Genomic DNA, 13,962 nt, shown 5'->3' with positions numbered 1-13,962 from the left:
GGGGGTTCTGTTGATTTACGGTGACAGTTGCTTTTGACAACAGGCAGCTAAATCAAGACATAGCAGGTCATTAGGCGACCGCTCAGCAAGCAGGCCCGCGTTTAGACGAGCACGTCGATGCGGCAGGTACAGAAACAGGAGCGTAAAAGTTTAGACAAAACTCTGGTGCAAGGATGGAGCCGAACGAGAGAAAAGAGTGAAAACTTCCCCGTATGTTGGTTACAGCGGCTGAATGAAGCCTCCTGACAGTCAACACACACTTTAAATCCGTCTGTTACCAACCAAAATAAGCTGCTTTCACCTTTGGGCAAAGCTGAATGGAATTTATAAAACCAAAAGTAAGTGTGTGGACAAGAAAGATTCACACACTTAGCTCAGATTTAGGTTTTATTAATGGAATGGCAGGCATAAAGCATGTTACTCCAAACTTAAACGGCTCATGTGAGAAATTGTTGTTCAGCACAAACTGATGCTTTTCTGTCTTTATAACAGATTTATTTTTTTGCTCTGGTTCTGGCTTGTGATAACTAAACCAACATTTACTAGAAAGCAGAATAACTTTGCTCACCACAGGCCCAAACTGACCGGAGCGACAAAACGTGTTATAAAGACTCTGACTCGAGGCACGACACCGATGTGGCAAAATCGACAAAGAACTCACAGTCGAGGATGATATCTTCAAGTTTTCCTTTATGCCTTCTATAAAAGGTATATCATTAAGGCAGTCATACAGTGGATTTAGACGTTTTCTCTCTCTAGGCTATACACAGTGAATAAATCATCTCATAGCCTAAAACATAAAGGATTCTCTGGAAAAAAAAAATCTATATAGGCTATACACATATATACAATGAATGTACACTATCTTCAGACAAAATAACTTCCCTTTAAAGCTGGAATTCTCAGTCTTTATTCACAAGAAGACGATTTGGATGTAACTAGGGTGGCGTGTAATAAATTACTGGTTCACTTTAACTCCTAATCTATTTACAAGTTCATGGATTCCAACATTAAATACTTGTAAATCAGAGAGCCTGGTGCCAAGCGGCAAAGGCCTGTCATACAAAAATAGTTCATACTTTTAGAAAAAACAAAACAAGGACTGGCAGTGCACAGCATATACTGATTATACAGATTAAACGCTGCATTGTTACCAAAACAGGCCAACTTGTGTCTCTGTCAGGACAACTTTGCTATCAGAATCTGTGGCAGAGAGAAAGTAGACAAATTCTATTTAGCTTATCACATAAGCAAAGCATCTGCAGAGCCGCTGGAGTGGTTCGATAAGAGTTTCATTTGCATAGAAATATCCCCGTTTGATATCCTTCAAAGGCCTGCGTGCGCCAAAACGCCCTTTTCCTTTTGCAAGTCTTCGGGGCTCTAACCTTTCACAATAGGAGCAGGTCAGTGAGGGACAAAAGTTTAGGTTGCCTTTTATCCGGACAATAGTCAGGGCAGTTTATGAAGCACGGGGATTAAAAGAGGGGTAACAGAGCCAAAATGGATGCCAGCAGGGTCAAAACACAGTGCGCATTTTGGAGAGCGGCTCCGTTGTCCGGGTCCTCTGGATCCTCCGGCTCCAGCGGGTCGTCGTACTCTTCGTCGGAGCCGCTGCCCTCGTCGATAACCGGGTAGTCGAAGCACAGCGCCTTCATGCTGTTCTTGACAAACTCGCAGATGGCTCTCTCCGTGCCGTCGCACATGCAAGTGTCCAGCTGCTGACCCTTGGGTATTTTACGCATATTCGCGATCACATTCCGGCAGGCGTTCGTGCACACCGCCCCGCTGAAAAGTTTCCCGCAGTGGTTCAAATAGTCGTGCATGGCGGAGCTGCACTGCGGGTCTCTCTCGCACTGGTGCCGGGCTTCCGTGCAGCCGGTGCTGGTAGTCCTGGGCAGGCAGGGCTCGATGGCCCGCTTGGTGTTCGCGCACATCGAGTCGTGGCCGCAGCTGCAGTCCTCCAGCGCCGGGCCGTTCTTCGTCAGGTTGAGCTGGACGAGCGACGAGATGCAGTGGCTCGGACACTTCTTCCTCTCCCCGTTCAGCACCGGGCCACACGCACGGTTGTAGTGATCGTACGCGTAATTGCACTCCGGCTCGGCTTGGCAGTTCATGATGGCTTGCCAGCAGATCAGCCGCCGACCGTGGAACGGCGACGCCAAGGAGAAGTAGCCAGAAAGCAAAAGCACACAGCCGAGAGGCCAGACGGATCTGCAGACGCGCTGTAGCGCTGCGCCAGAGTTTGCCATTGTTATGGCTGAAGGACGCGGAGAAGCTCACAGCAGTGTCATATGTGAAACTTGTGCAGCACTTCCATGGAGAGTGTCTTCGCCGGAGAGTGTAATTTATTCCGAGGCAGATGGTGTGTGATAGGCCCGTGTGTGGGCGTTCAACAGGCTGGCACTGCGCTGTGTAATCCCGGCTCCATAAACCCGTCAGTGCTGATCCATTTGAGCCGGATTCTTGGGTGAACCTCCCGTTATCCGTACATGATTGAGGGTGAGAACTAAAATAGAAACTCGAAGACGCAGCGAAAGAAAAAGTTCTCCACAAGTGCAGGAGAGTTTCATTCCATCGCAGGAGTTCGTGAAAGCTCCACTTCAGCGAGTCCCCGTTGCGTTTTCTCTCTCCGGCACGCAGCGCAGCCGGACGAGTCCCGAGAGCCCTTCGGAGGACTGCGCTGGATCATTAAGCAGTCCTTGTGCGCACAGGAGTGCAAACAAACAGCGCATGAGGAAAACAACAACCCTTGTGGGTCGCAAAGTGGTCCTCCACTCTCTCCCCTTTGAGCATTAGTCTTTCTGCTCCTCAGCCCCCCTCTCCATACATTGGAGAGGTGCCTCCCATTGGCTGGCCACTTGTTGAGGGTTTCCTACGTAGCGATGGGCGGGAGCTGGGGCTGGGAGGAAGATGGTCTTGAGAAACACAAGGTGAGGAGAGATGAACGCGTTGGAGAGATTTAGTGGAGAGAGGTGCTGCTCCTGATGATGAGAGGAAATGATTCTGAAACATGATTAGTGAACTCATGAAAGCACATCCTGACCTCTTGTGATGGTTTTCCCACGATATTGTCACTGATACTTGTCAATAGGCTTCTAATAATCACCAGATTATTCAGGTTTTTTGGGTTACAGTGGAAGTAAATACAGCCAAAAATGCACCAATCAGCCTCCACACAGCCTCCCACATGTTCACTGGATTAATACATTTGATTTAGTTTATATATAGTGTAATACTGACTGAATAAATCCCCCTAAAAGCCGACATATATCACTATAAATCAGTTAAAACCAGTTGATTTGACCTTTGCCTATAATGCAAAGTTAAATGGAATTCAAAGAACTAAAAATAAGTTTGTGTAAAATAAAGATTCACATCAGATTTACAGGATCAGTGAGTCGGTTTAAAAGGTTTTCATGAAGATATTTGTCTATAATAAGCTTTAGATTTACAGTATGACTAAATGCAGCTCACACATGACCTCCCACGTGTTTATTAAACTACTGAATTAGATTTTTTATACATTCCTCCTCATATCCAACATGTATCACTATAAACCTGTCTCAAAACAAACGTGTGTAAAATATAAATCCACACACTGATCAGATTCGCATTACTTTTATCAGTACGTTAGTTTAAAAGTTAGTTTATTAAGTTTTAATGAAAATAATATTGATATTTGTCTACAGGACATTTATAATCAGCAGCTTGGGTTCTTATTTTTAACTTTACGTTATTACTAAATACAGCATATCGGTTTTTCATTATGAGATGCACATTATTAAAGCCACTCGGAGCCCAGCTTTGTGTTTTTAGAGTCAAAATGCTTTAATTTGAGGAGGAATTTATTGAATAAAATGCGGCTGTTTCATTCTTAGAGAAGTGTGTTGGAGAAAGCCCTGTTTCATATGTGAGAAATTCATTTTTACCCTTGTGATAATAAGATTTCATGACAATATTGCTGATATTTGTCCATATTAGCGATTATCACCAGGTTCGGTTCATAATATTTAATTTGCAATCCCAAGAGTTTGTCTGCACAACATGTACAATTAAAAAAACCATATAGGTCACTGGAATGGCCTCTGATGTCACTTCTCGTTGACATGAATTGTAATTTAAAGAACATTGTTGTGCATTTACAGCCGACAATCAAAGCTGTAGTTTTTCTTTTTTTGTTTTTAAGTGTATTTTTATTATTTCTAATTACTCCAACAGTGAAGAACTGACAGGAAGTGAGAGCAGCGAGAGGAGAAACGCAATCAGCATGCGCTCCAAACACCAGGCCGCCGTGACAACTTTTTCTGAGCGCTGTAATATCCGGTAGATAACGGCGCTGTCACTGCACTGCTGTGCAATAATAAATTGAACACAACTTCATGCCTGCAGTGCTAATGATCTGTGCAGCATCCTCACTGATTTAATCATCCCCATCCTATTAACTCTTCCTCAGCAGAGCAGTTGAGTGCAAATTAATTGAGGTATAATAGGGCTCTCATTGAACATCACTCAATATAATCACTCATTATGGCTAACCTCCCTCTTGTTATCGCACTAGATCACAGGCTGTCAGACGTCGGGCTGCTGAATGAGCGCTGGCACTTTTGTTTGCAGCGCTTTGCATTAATACTAATCATGCTAATGTCGGTTAAACCTGCAGGGCCGGCGGACGTGAACCTCAGTCGGCCATCAATCTGAGATTTTTTAAAAATCTTTTAGGCGGTTAGTTGTTTTGTTTTCTAACCAATGATTAACTTTCAAGAGGATCAAGATGCTTTTCTGGGCAGCAGGTATTAAATACAGAGAGCATTTAAGCTGCGGTTTCCTCAGGAGGTGTTTACTCCTGCATGAGAATCATAAAACATATCTCGACTCAGCCTTGAATTCAGGTCAGCGGTGGATATTTGTGGCTCGACTGGAAACCTCCGCAGCGGATTTCTCTTTGCTTAATTGCAAAATAATTCTGAAATGCATGCGTGTAAATCTGAGGGATGAAAAGCAAAACCTGAACTTTGCTTAAACGTTTCAAACTTTACTGTGAACATCTCCGACGTTGTGCTTTTAATGATTCAAACTATGTTATTTTAAAAAAAGTGAGCAAAGAGATGTCGTAAATAGCAACCAGACAGTTTGTGTAGTGAGTTAAAACAACCGGGGTAGTAAATAAAGTAAAACGCTTCTCTGCTGGATGTGATTCATGTCTCCGTTTTCTTTTTCACTATAAAATAATTCGACAGCGACACGAGAAAACAAGGGAAAGGGGGTTTTATGTAGGTTGCAGATCTGTATTTCTGTGTTCTGACGGTTTTTATAGAGTCTTCTGTGTCACAACTGACAACGAATAATAAAGCAGATTCAAAAAAACATTCAGCAGGACCCACAGTGTCGTAGTTTTCCACTGTCTGGTTTTGGGAAAGAGTTTTTTGCATATTTACTGGTATTGACTCACTTCAGCCACAACAACGAGAAAAAGCACAAACCCTCTATTAAGCCAACCCAGTTTTATTTTAATCGATTCGTGTCCTGACTACTTTCTGATCAGTTTATAGGTTGATCTAAAAATGCAAGAAAATAATCAAACATGATAGACAAATTTAGATTTTTTTGTTTGACTGGCAGCCAGAAATATTCAGATTACTGTCCTGGAAGAGAAAGAAAACCAGCAAACATTCACATCTGAGGAATAAATACTGTGAGTGACTGTGGGAAGGTTGTCAAATAATTAAGACGAATAATCTGCTAAATATTTCTAATTTAAATGTGTTCATCAGTGGAGAGAAGCTGCGTTTTAAGACATTTGCTGATTCTAACCAAAGCCGGCAGCATTAATCTATACAACAGTCTAAAACACCAGAATGCTGCAGAGTGAAGTCAACATTTTAGTGTATTGTGCATTTTTATTATTATTATTTTTATTTTTATTATTGCGGCTAAATCTTCATCTGGCACGATCCTGAAAAAGGTCAAAAAAACATTCAAACAAACTATTTGTGTCGGGAAAAAAATCTGGAAAGCCAAAGCATTTTCCAAGAGCTTAGATAGCCAAGATATCTGCCTGGACCTCATCATCAAAATGACACGAGTGTGTGTGTGTGTGTGTGTGTGCGCGAGTGTGTGTGGGTGTGAGTAAAATGATAGCCCACATGTTGACACATGAGCGAGAGGAGGTAGTTTAGTTCTTGAGGCTTGATGTGGATGAGGGAGTCAGGGAAAGAGAGCAGCGAGGGCACAAAGGCTGTTTGTGTTTCAAACAGCATTCTGATCTCAGGAATGTACCTTTAGGCCACAGCCGTGAGCTTCCCACTGCAAACAATGCACTCAATGTCAGTTACGGCTGGCTAGCGCAGACGCTGCTGGCGCTACTCCAAGGTCCCAACTCGTCGAAAATGATGGATACGGGGAACTCAATACCTCGGGAGTCCCTCTCCTGCTTCTCCTCGCGGCACAAAGAATGGAAACACTGTGCGTTTCCACAAAAGATCTCCAAACACCACCGTCCTCATTGTTTCAAGTGCTTTTGGAACAACTGTAATATGAAACACAGGCAACAGCGTTCAAGCGAGGTATCCCGGTTTTTTCTTTTTTTTACCACATTAGTGTAAATAAAGCAGCAATTTTCCGTTTCAGAGTCAATAATGATTTTGAAAATGGATGAAGTCAAGACTCGCAGGAGAAAAAAAATCCTCTTTAAAATCTCATCAACCTCGTAAAAAAATCTTTCATCCTCAGCACTGGAGGAGCAAGAAGAAAAAAAAAAGAGAGCCTGAATCATCCAACACTTTTGTCTTTGCCAACAGCTGTACGCTTAAACCAGATGTGCTACAGTGAGAGCTGAGCGTCGTTACTTTGAGGGAACAATTAAACCCGAATTCCTGCCGCAACAGTCCAATTAAGGGACAAACAAAATGATATCAAAACCATCCCCTGCCGGTGTTTCAGTCATGTCTTGTGGAGAACGACGTACCAAGCTGTGGAGTTCAGCCCACTGACATAAAAATATGCTTTAAACAGGACCCAAGCGTTGCTGGAAGGTCATATTCAAACATATGTGAAGAGTTTCCTTTGTTTTTATGCTTTAAAGTGTCATTTATTTTGCAGAGAACTGAGGCAAGCTTTTAAAATATTTCTGTTTATGGCTGAAAGAGTATTTTTTATGATCCAGCACACCTGTCCGTTACACAGCGTGAGATCAGCAGATTATTGCTTCTGCTCACACACACAAAAAAAAAAGTATTACACATTAAATCTATATTTTTAATGCCATATTTTGTACATGATGAGAATTCAGCTGCTAACTTATTACTGGTCACAGGGCTGCTGTTGCACAGAGAGCCGCACTGTGAGGATCTGGTTCGTTATCGAGCGAGCCGAGTCCCAGCAGAGCGGGTCAGCAGCGGCCGGGCCGACACTGAAAAAGGAAATATCAGAATACAGGAAATGAGTTGGCAGGAACTATACATTCAAATTGCTTCCTCTCTGGGATTTCGGAGAAGCGATTATGGCAAGTGATAAGTTCTTTGGAAGAGACCCAAACAAGATTAAGGATTAATTTCCTTCCTCGTGTCTGCCTATTAATTAGCCCCTGTTTCGTCCGTCCTCTTCCGGGGATTTGCGTTGATTTGTTCGGTTTGGAATTGCAGAGTGACGCACGAGTGATTAAAACGGTCACTACACGGCAGATAGTGGCGGGAGGCTATAAATACACCACCTATTTTTGCCGTTTCTAAAATGCGCTGGCTGCAAAAGCCGAGAATCCCAGGAAATTGCTTTGCTGATGCGTCGAAGAGAAAATCCCCCCGAAGCACTAAAGAGCAACAACACAATATCTCTTTTCTGATGATATAATACAGTCTTCTCTCTCTCTATTTCCACTCCTGTGTTCGAACGTGTGGAAACCGGAGATTCAAATCTGTGGCGGGTTTCAAGGATCCATAAGGCGTAGGTGGATCCCGTCCTCAGAACCCTGCTAAACGGGTGCAGCGTTAAATGAAGTGTGATGTGGGGCGAGCTCCTTTAATCAGTAAGATTAAAGTCATCCATCACGTCAGACGGTGAGAGAGATCCTCCTGACCCTTTTAACGCCGTCCGATGTGCCATAACTTCTGCACATTTCAGGAAACGAACCCTTAAAGTCAAACTTCGCGCATGTATTAATGTAACTGGGGTTTTACTTTACAACCAAAAATATCCAAACGTGGTGTAGACGAGAAGCTGCAACCTCTCAGACATCAAGCTGTATGGTTGATGTTTCCACACGTCTGAATAAAGGATATTAAAGGTCGGCCATGTCTGAATGAAACTCTAATGGCTCAAGAAAATTTTTTTTCTTCATTCTCCCAGCGTTGAACACACGTGGAGACCTTCACAGAATGACCTCCACAAACTAGGCAACACGTTGAGAGTTTGTGGTACCGATCGCACCACCAGTGTTTTATTGATGCATTTAGAGACTTAAGCCTTCGCTGTGAAACCTGCAGATGCTTTCAGAAGGATCGTCTGGTCCATAGATCCTCCAAAAACAGACAGATCTAGATGCCCCGACCACGACGACAGCGCTTATCTTGCACGACATGAACCAACCCCGCCGAACGAAGCGCCACATTCAGATCTGTAATTGCATCCAGGTACCTTCGACGGCATTTACCCCGAAAGACCTCTATGACTCTCCACGCTGCCTCCACACGCCGCATATCACACAAGCAGCTGTTGCAACACATGCTGCTCAGCCATCAGCCTGCATGAGCGGCTGTTTATACAGGCCTGAAAGCCTTTCATATCGCTGCAGACAAACACCAGCACATATGGACCGACCAATAAAGCCCTAACTTCTGACACAGACATATGACCTTAATCTCCCAAACATGAAGTGCAGCAAGAAAGAATTCAACAATATAAAAACACAACAAAGCAAACGTACGCATAATCACTTCAACCGCAAGCGCTGAACATTCCTGATCTGCTGCTGATGAAAGGCTCAGCTTTGTTAGGGAGACTTGTGACAGTCCACACGTCATACCTGCAGAATCCAACACTGCATTAACAACTAGTCAACATGGAAAGCTTCTTTTTAGCCATTTCTTTCAGACATAATGTGACTGCTGGGAATGTGCAATGTCCCGATATTCAGCAAACTTGTGAGACAACAGTTGCTTAATTAGACAACCAATTACTGTGCAGTTCATTTCTTTGCAGTCCAGCGTTTCTTCTCTTTTAGCTCCGGTTTTGGTCTCCACTAACTCCTGATGAAAATCTGTAGCTGTTAGCAGACACTGTAGCCACGTTTCCACTGCAGGAACTTTCCCCAGCGATAAGGAACCTTGGGAGGAACTCGGTTCATTTCAACTGCAGGGACCAGGATCAATAATAGGCTCCAGGGAAATGCTTTTACCTTCCTGGTCAGAGGCCACCAGTGTCCAAGGGTTCAGGAGCTTTTGGGGGCGGGGCTAGTAGTGCTGAACATTTTACTTTTGTCGGTCCATCTGAGGCATCTCATGATCCATCTCTGCAGTAGCTCATCGAATCAGTTTCCGTACCTTACGCCGTGCATGTTGGGTAATTTGGATCCACTGTGCTACTTGTTTTGCGACGACACCTTGCACGTCTCAGTGACTCCGTTAGCAAAAGCAGTAAATCGTGATCAACACTGATACGACTTGAATCATGCCGCGGTTCCTGCATTAAAGTCACATACGGGACTGGAGTGGAACAATTTGTTGTGTGGTCACATGTAATAATTATGTGCTGCTTTGTCATACATCAGTCGACTAATTTGATCAATCGTTGCAGGTCTTTAGATCACAGTGACAACCAATGTTCTAAAGGAAGTTCTTGGGATTGAATGTTCTGTGTAGTTTAGGTGGAAACTGGGTTTGTTTGTGTGTCTGTCTGATGCTGAACAGGTTGTGTGAAACGGGTTTTTGGTGCTTTTATTTTTATTTTACAGAAATAACTTCCTGTTGTAGCAAAACCTGACATCATCACTATAATCAGAGTCGTCTTGCAGCTGAACAATAAGCTGAAATCCACTAAAGAAGACCTGTAGAGTTGTGAGCAAGCCCTTTCACATTATTTTCCATCATCTTTGAAGACATTGTTGTCATAAAATATCCATTACAGTCACTTTAACCAAATGTTTGAAATGCCTAACCCTAATCATACCCTGATCATAGTTTATCTGCTATATCTGGCATCCGGATCAGGAGGCTTTGCTACTGAACCTGTAACACGGGGTTCTGCAGAATTGTCCAATATCAATACTCTTGTTCGGCTTTGTAATGTTTTTGTGTTTTCCCATTTACAATACTGGATTAGCCAATAAAAAAAACACTGAATGCATTGGTTTTATTGTCAGGTAGGTTTTCACATACGAGGAATCTGTGTTTTGGTAGCAGAAACACTAACACGCAGAAAAACGTAATAACGTTCATGCTTCCCTTTGTTCCAGCTCACAGCTGATAGGAAACAACAGGACACACAACAAGAGTCTCACCGTCTCACTCGCCTTTCAAAACTTATGTCCCAGAACCCCCTGCAGCTTTTCTGGCAGGCTTCCAAACTCGCAGACCAATTTAAGAGATTAGGCCCAGAAAAAGCACACAAGACCAAGACAAATGGCCCCCACCAGATTTCCTCCCGCCTCCCCCCGTCCAGCCCCACCAAAGCCCAACCTCTGGCATCGCAGTCTGCTATAGAGACGTCAAGTAGTGTGGGAGGGAATGTGAAACCCTAGCATGTTCCCCATTTGGCACGTTCCTGAGGCTCCAACGCAGTTATGAGGCCACTTCATAGGAGTGTAAACTGTGTATTTAAAAAGCCGTCATTGTGGGACTAACATTGGCCCTGGTGTAGGTTGTTAGAATAACTGAATGACACAATGGTTTCTTTTCTAAATAAACAGATGTGGGCAGGCAGTTAAAACCTTCTTTTTTTTTTTTTTTCCTTCTTCCTCTTCGTCTCCTCCTCCTCCTCCTCCTCCCCTCCTCCATCCCATCTGTAAGTAGCCTCACACATGTATATACAAACACACACTCTCTCCCTCTTTCTCTTCCTCCCTCCATCCACATGTCTAAGAAAGGCAAAGGGCCCGGCTTCCTCCTGCAGCTGTTCGCTACAGACGGGCCTCTATTCCAGCCTCCGCACAGTGAAGTGATACTGGCCGTCTGCTCGAGCTGATTAATTGCGTGTCATTCTTAACTCCTGCAGGACCACTGCCCCTCTGCAGGCCCTCCAAGCACCCCGACTCCCCCGCCGCTCCTCCCCCGTCCTCCTCCTCCTCCTCCTCCCACGCTGCACATGGAGGAAATGAGCTCACCACAATCCTGCTGGCACTGGACTCCTATCAAATCTAATTCTGAATGAAAGATTACTGTGGTATTTCAAAAAGACTGAGGCTGGTCCAAACAATAATAATTCATAAGTTGTGTGTGATAGCTAATGAAAAGCAGCTTACCTCACAGTTTGAACTCAACATGAGTAGAAAACAAATGCTCTTTATGCATTGCTTTGTTGTCGTGTATTCAACAACGCTGGAGCTGGGATTACATTTTCAAACACTTGGTTTGTGATGCTGCTGATTTCTGCACGTTTCCTTTGTTGCTCCCGTTGATCAGCTTCTGTTATGTGAATCAGGAATCAGGAGGGAGGAGGGTGTGATCTGCAGCACAGCCTGGGAAGTCTTTTGAGGTAAATTTGCGTTTTAAACAGCTTTTTTTTGGGCTTGACCTAATTTTGTGACGACACTCGTTTTCTGTTGCTGCTTTCAATCGACTGGTTTCCAACATTCAAAACCAGCGGCTGTGTAAGTTTCTCATATTCGCTTCTGTAGAAGCAGCGCTTTATGGTCCATAACTATTCCCCCCGTTGCGCGTTGCCCTTTTGGAAGCACAAACTAAAGCGAAGAAACTTCAAATAAGAACCTGGCTCCTTCAGTGGAAAAAAAATGAAAACATTCTGAGGTTGTTTTGTTTTTGGAATTCTGGGTGGAAATTTGGCTGTAAAGGAAAAACACACATTGTGAGCTTGAGAACTACTGAACAGATGAAGATAAGTCAACGTATTTATGTGAAACCCGAGCTACGAGTGTGTTTTTAAAAGACAGATAATTTCAACTACAGCTCGCCAACGTCCCCATGAAGTCGTGCAAGAGTCCGTTCCCAGCTGGTTCTGCTATGCTGATAAGGCAGCGGGCCGCCTGGTGACCAAATAAAAAGCATATGTTTGACATAGCATCAGAGACGCATCAATCCTCTGTGAACTCTTGACTCCGAGGGGATTACTTTGGATAAGAAGGATGTGACCGATCCATACGTTGCCTACTCTGAAGAAACAGAGGCCTTTTTGGAGTGTTAGCTTTCACAGAATGGGTTTTTAAACACATACTTTAGAAGGTTTCACTGTTTCAGTGTCAACTGGAGTAAGATTTGAATGTGGTCCCTGCATAAAAGGCAGAAGTTCTATTTCAGTACGACATCGTACTGTTAATGTATGAACACAGAATGTTCATCTGAACTGCACATAATCTCTGGTTACCACATGTATGTGCTGCTAACTGCTTCATTAATTACACCTGTACAACTGCCCATTTAGTAGATATCTACTCAGTCAATCATGTGGCAGTGACTTCATGCATTGAGGCATGTAGACGAAAATCAATAGTGCATAAGTTGTAAATTGCTTGCTGACAACTTGTTTACTCAAAAGGCATTTTAAAAGGAAAATGGGCTGACAGATCCTGAGCAGAACAATGCATAGTATCCATAAAAGTACAGTAGAGGTGCTTTGCAACATAAAACTTTGCAGCCAGTTTCCTTGGTCTCACCATCACGTCAGTTCGGGGGTGTATAGCGGCAGGTGAATATTCGGACTGATGGGGTACAATTGGACAGGACGCACAGGCAGTATTTGGATGCTAATGCCAGTTTAGGATAGCGGTCACACTTCTGTTTCTGCCAAATATTCAGATCTCAAAATTGCTATCCGGACACCACCACAACGACCAAATATTCCGATATCCAGGTCCAGCCCTATTGTGTCGGTCGATGCACTGCATTCCCTTCTTCTCAGTCGCCGCCATGCTTGTCGCTCCATGTGCATTAGACTGGACGAAAAAAACGGCACTCAAATTTTATTGCGATATTTCAGTTTCATATCATCCCCTAACATCACACCAGTATTACCGTGCACGGTATGATATGGCCCAGCCCTAGTCCCAATCAAGTGTTTTGCACCACTAATCTGATACCATTTTTCTAGATAATACACACTTTTAGTATATCAATGTTATTAAAAATCAATGTATATGCTTGACATTTGAATGGCTCTGCTAATGCATTATGAAAAAGACTGCATTTCTGCATTCAAGTTAGAGACAGGTAAGTGGTCATGAACCTTGTTGTAAAGCTACGGCTATGTTGTGTCAAGAAGGTTGAGCTCCAAAGAGTCAAAAAGACAAACCTGTATTGTCTACGTGCATGTCAGGAAATGTATTGTGGATTAGCTGTAGTACCTCATTGTGCCACCAGCAGCAGAGGAAGCACTCACTCGGACTGTCAGTAGGTTCATGTTGGCAAACAGACAACATTGTGGGGGTTTAACCAGCAATGGGCACCATGACAAAGACTTCTGTGATGTTCAACGCTCATATGTTCAGGACAAGCCAGGACTGAATAAGACAGCCAACCGATACTACGATGCCATATACAACAGAGGTCCACATTATGTGTCTGTTGCCTTAAACAGCACAGCGGTCTCTGGAGTTTTCAGAAAATGGTCAGATAAAATGAAAAAAAAAAGAAAAAAACAACATCCAGGGAGGGGCAGTTCTCTGGACGAGTATAGCTCGCTGATGGCAGAGGTCAGAGAGTAATGGACAGATTGGTTTGAGTGAATAGAACGGCAACAGCAACTCAAACAACCAGCCATGACAACTAAAGGCTGCAGAAGAGCATCTCTGAACATGTCGAA

At 43.6% G+C, this 13,962-nt stretch overlaps 1 protein-coding gene and 1 long non-coding RNA gene across 2 annotated transcripts in view; both read right to left on the bottom strand.

Moving 5' to 3' along the window:
- Positions 1–13,962, bottom strand: part of LOC103372625 (uncharacterized) — a 53,052-nt gene that overhangs the window by 15,793 nt on the left and 23,297 nt on the right. The gene's annotated exons all lie outside the window — the stretch shown is intronic.
- gas1a (growth arrest-specific 1a) lies at positions 375–2,816 on the bottom strand. The gene has a single exon (XM_008302308.1). It carries the CDS (start codon positions 2,247–2,249, stop codon positions 1,476–1,478), a length of 774 nt encoding a protein of 257 aa, XP_008300530.1. The 5' UTR covers positions 2,250–2,816; the 3' UTR covers positions 375–1,475.

The sequence above is a fragment of the Stegastes partitus genome, unplaced genomic scaffold (genome assembly GCF_000690725.1).
Source record: "Stegastes partitus isolate 25-593 unplaced genomic scaffold, Stegastes_partitus-1.0.2 Scaffold1793, whole genome shotgun sequence".
NCBI classification, from domain to species: domain Eukaryota; kingdom Metazoa; phylum Chordata; class Actinopteri; family Pomacentridae; genus Stegastes; species Stegastes partitus.
Note: the sequence above shows the minus strand (reverse complement) of the source record. Positions and strands in the feature narration are given on the sequence as shown.

What these genes read in the sequence shown, in the direction of transcription:
- gas1a (XM_008302308.1), bottom strand. Translation starts at nt 2,249, where the DNA reads ATGGCAAACTCTGGCGCAGCGCTACAGCGCGTCTGCAGATCCGTCTGG.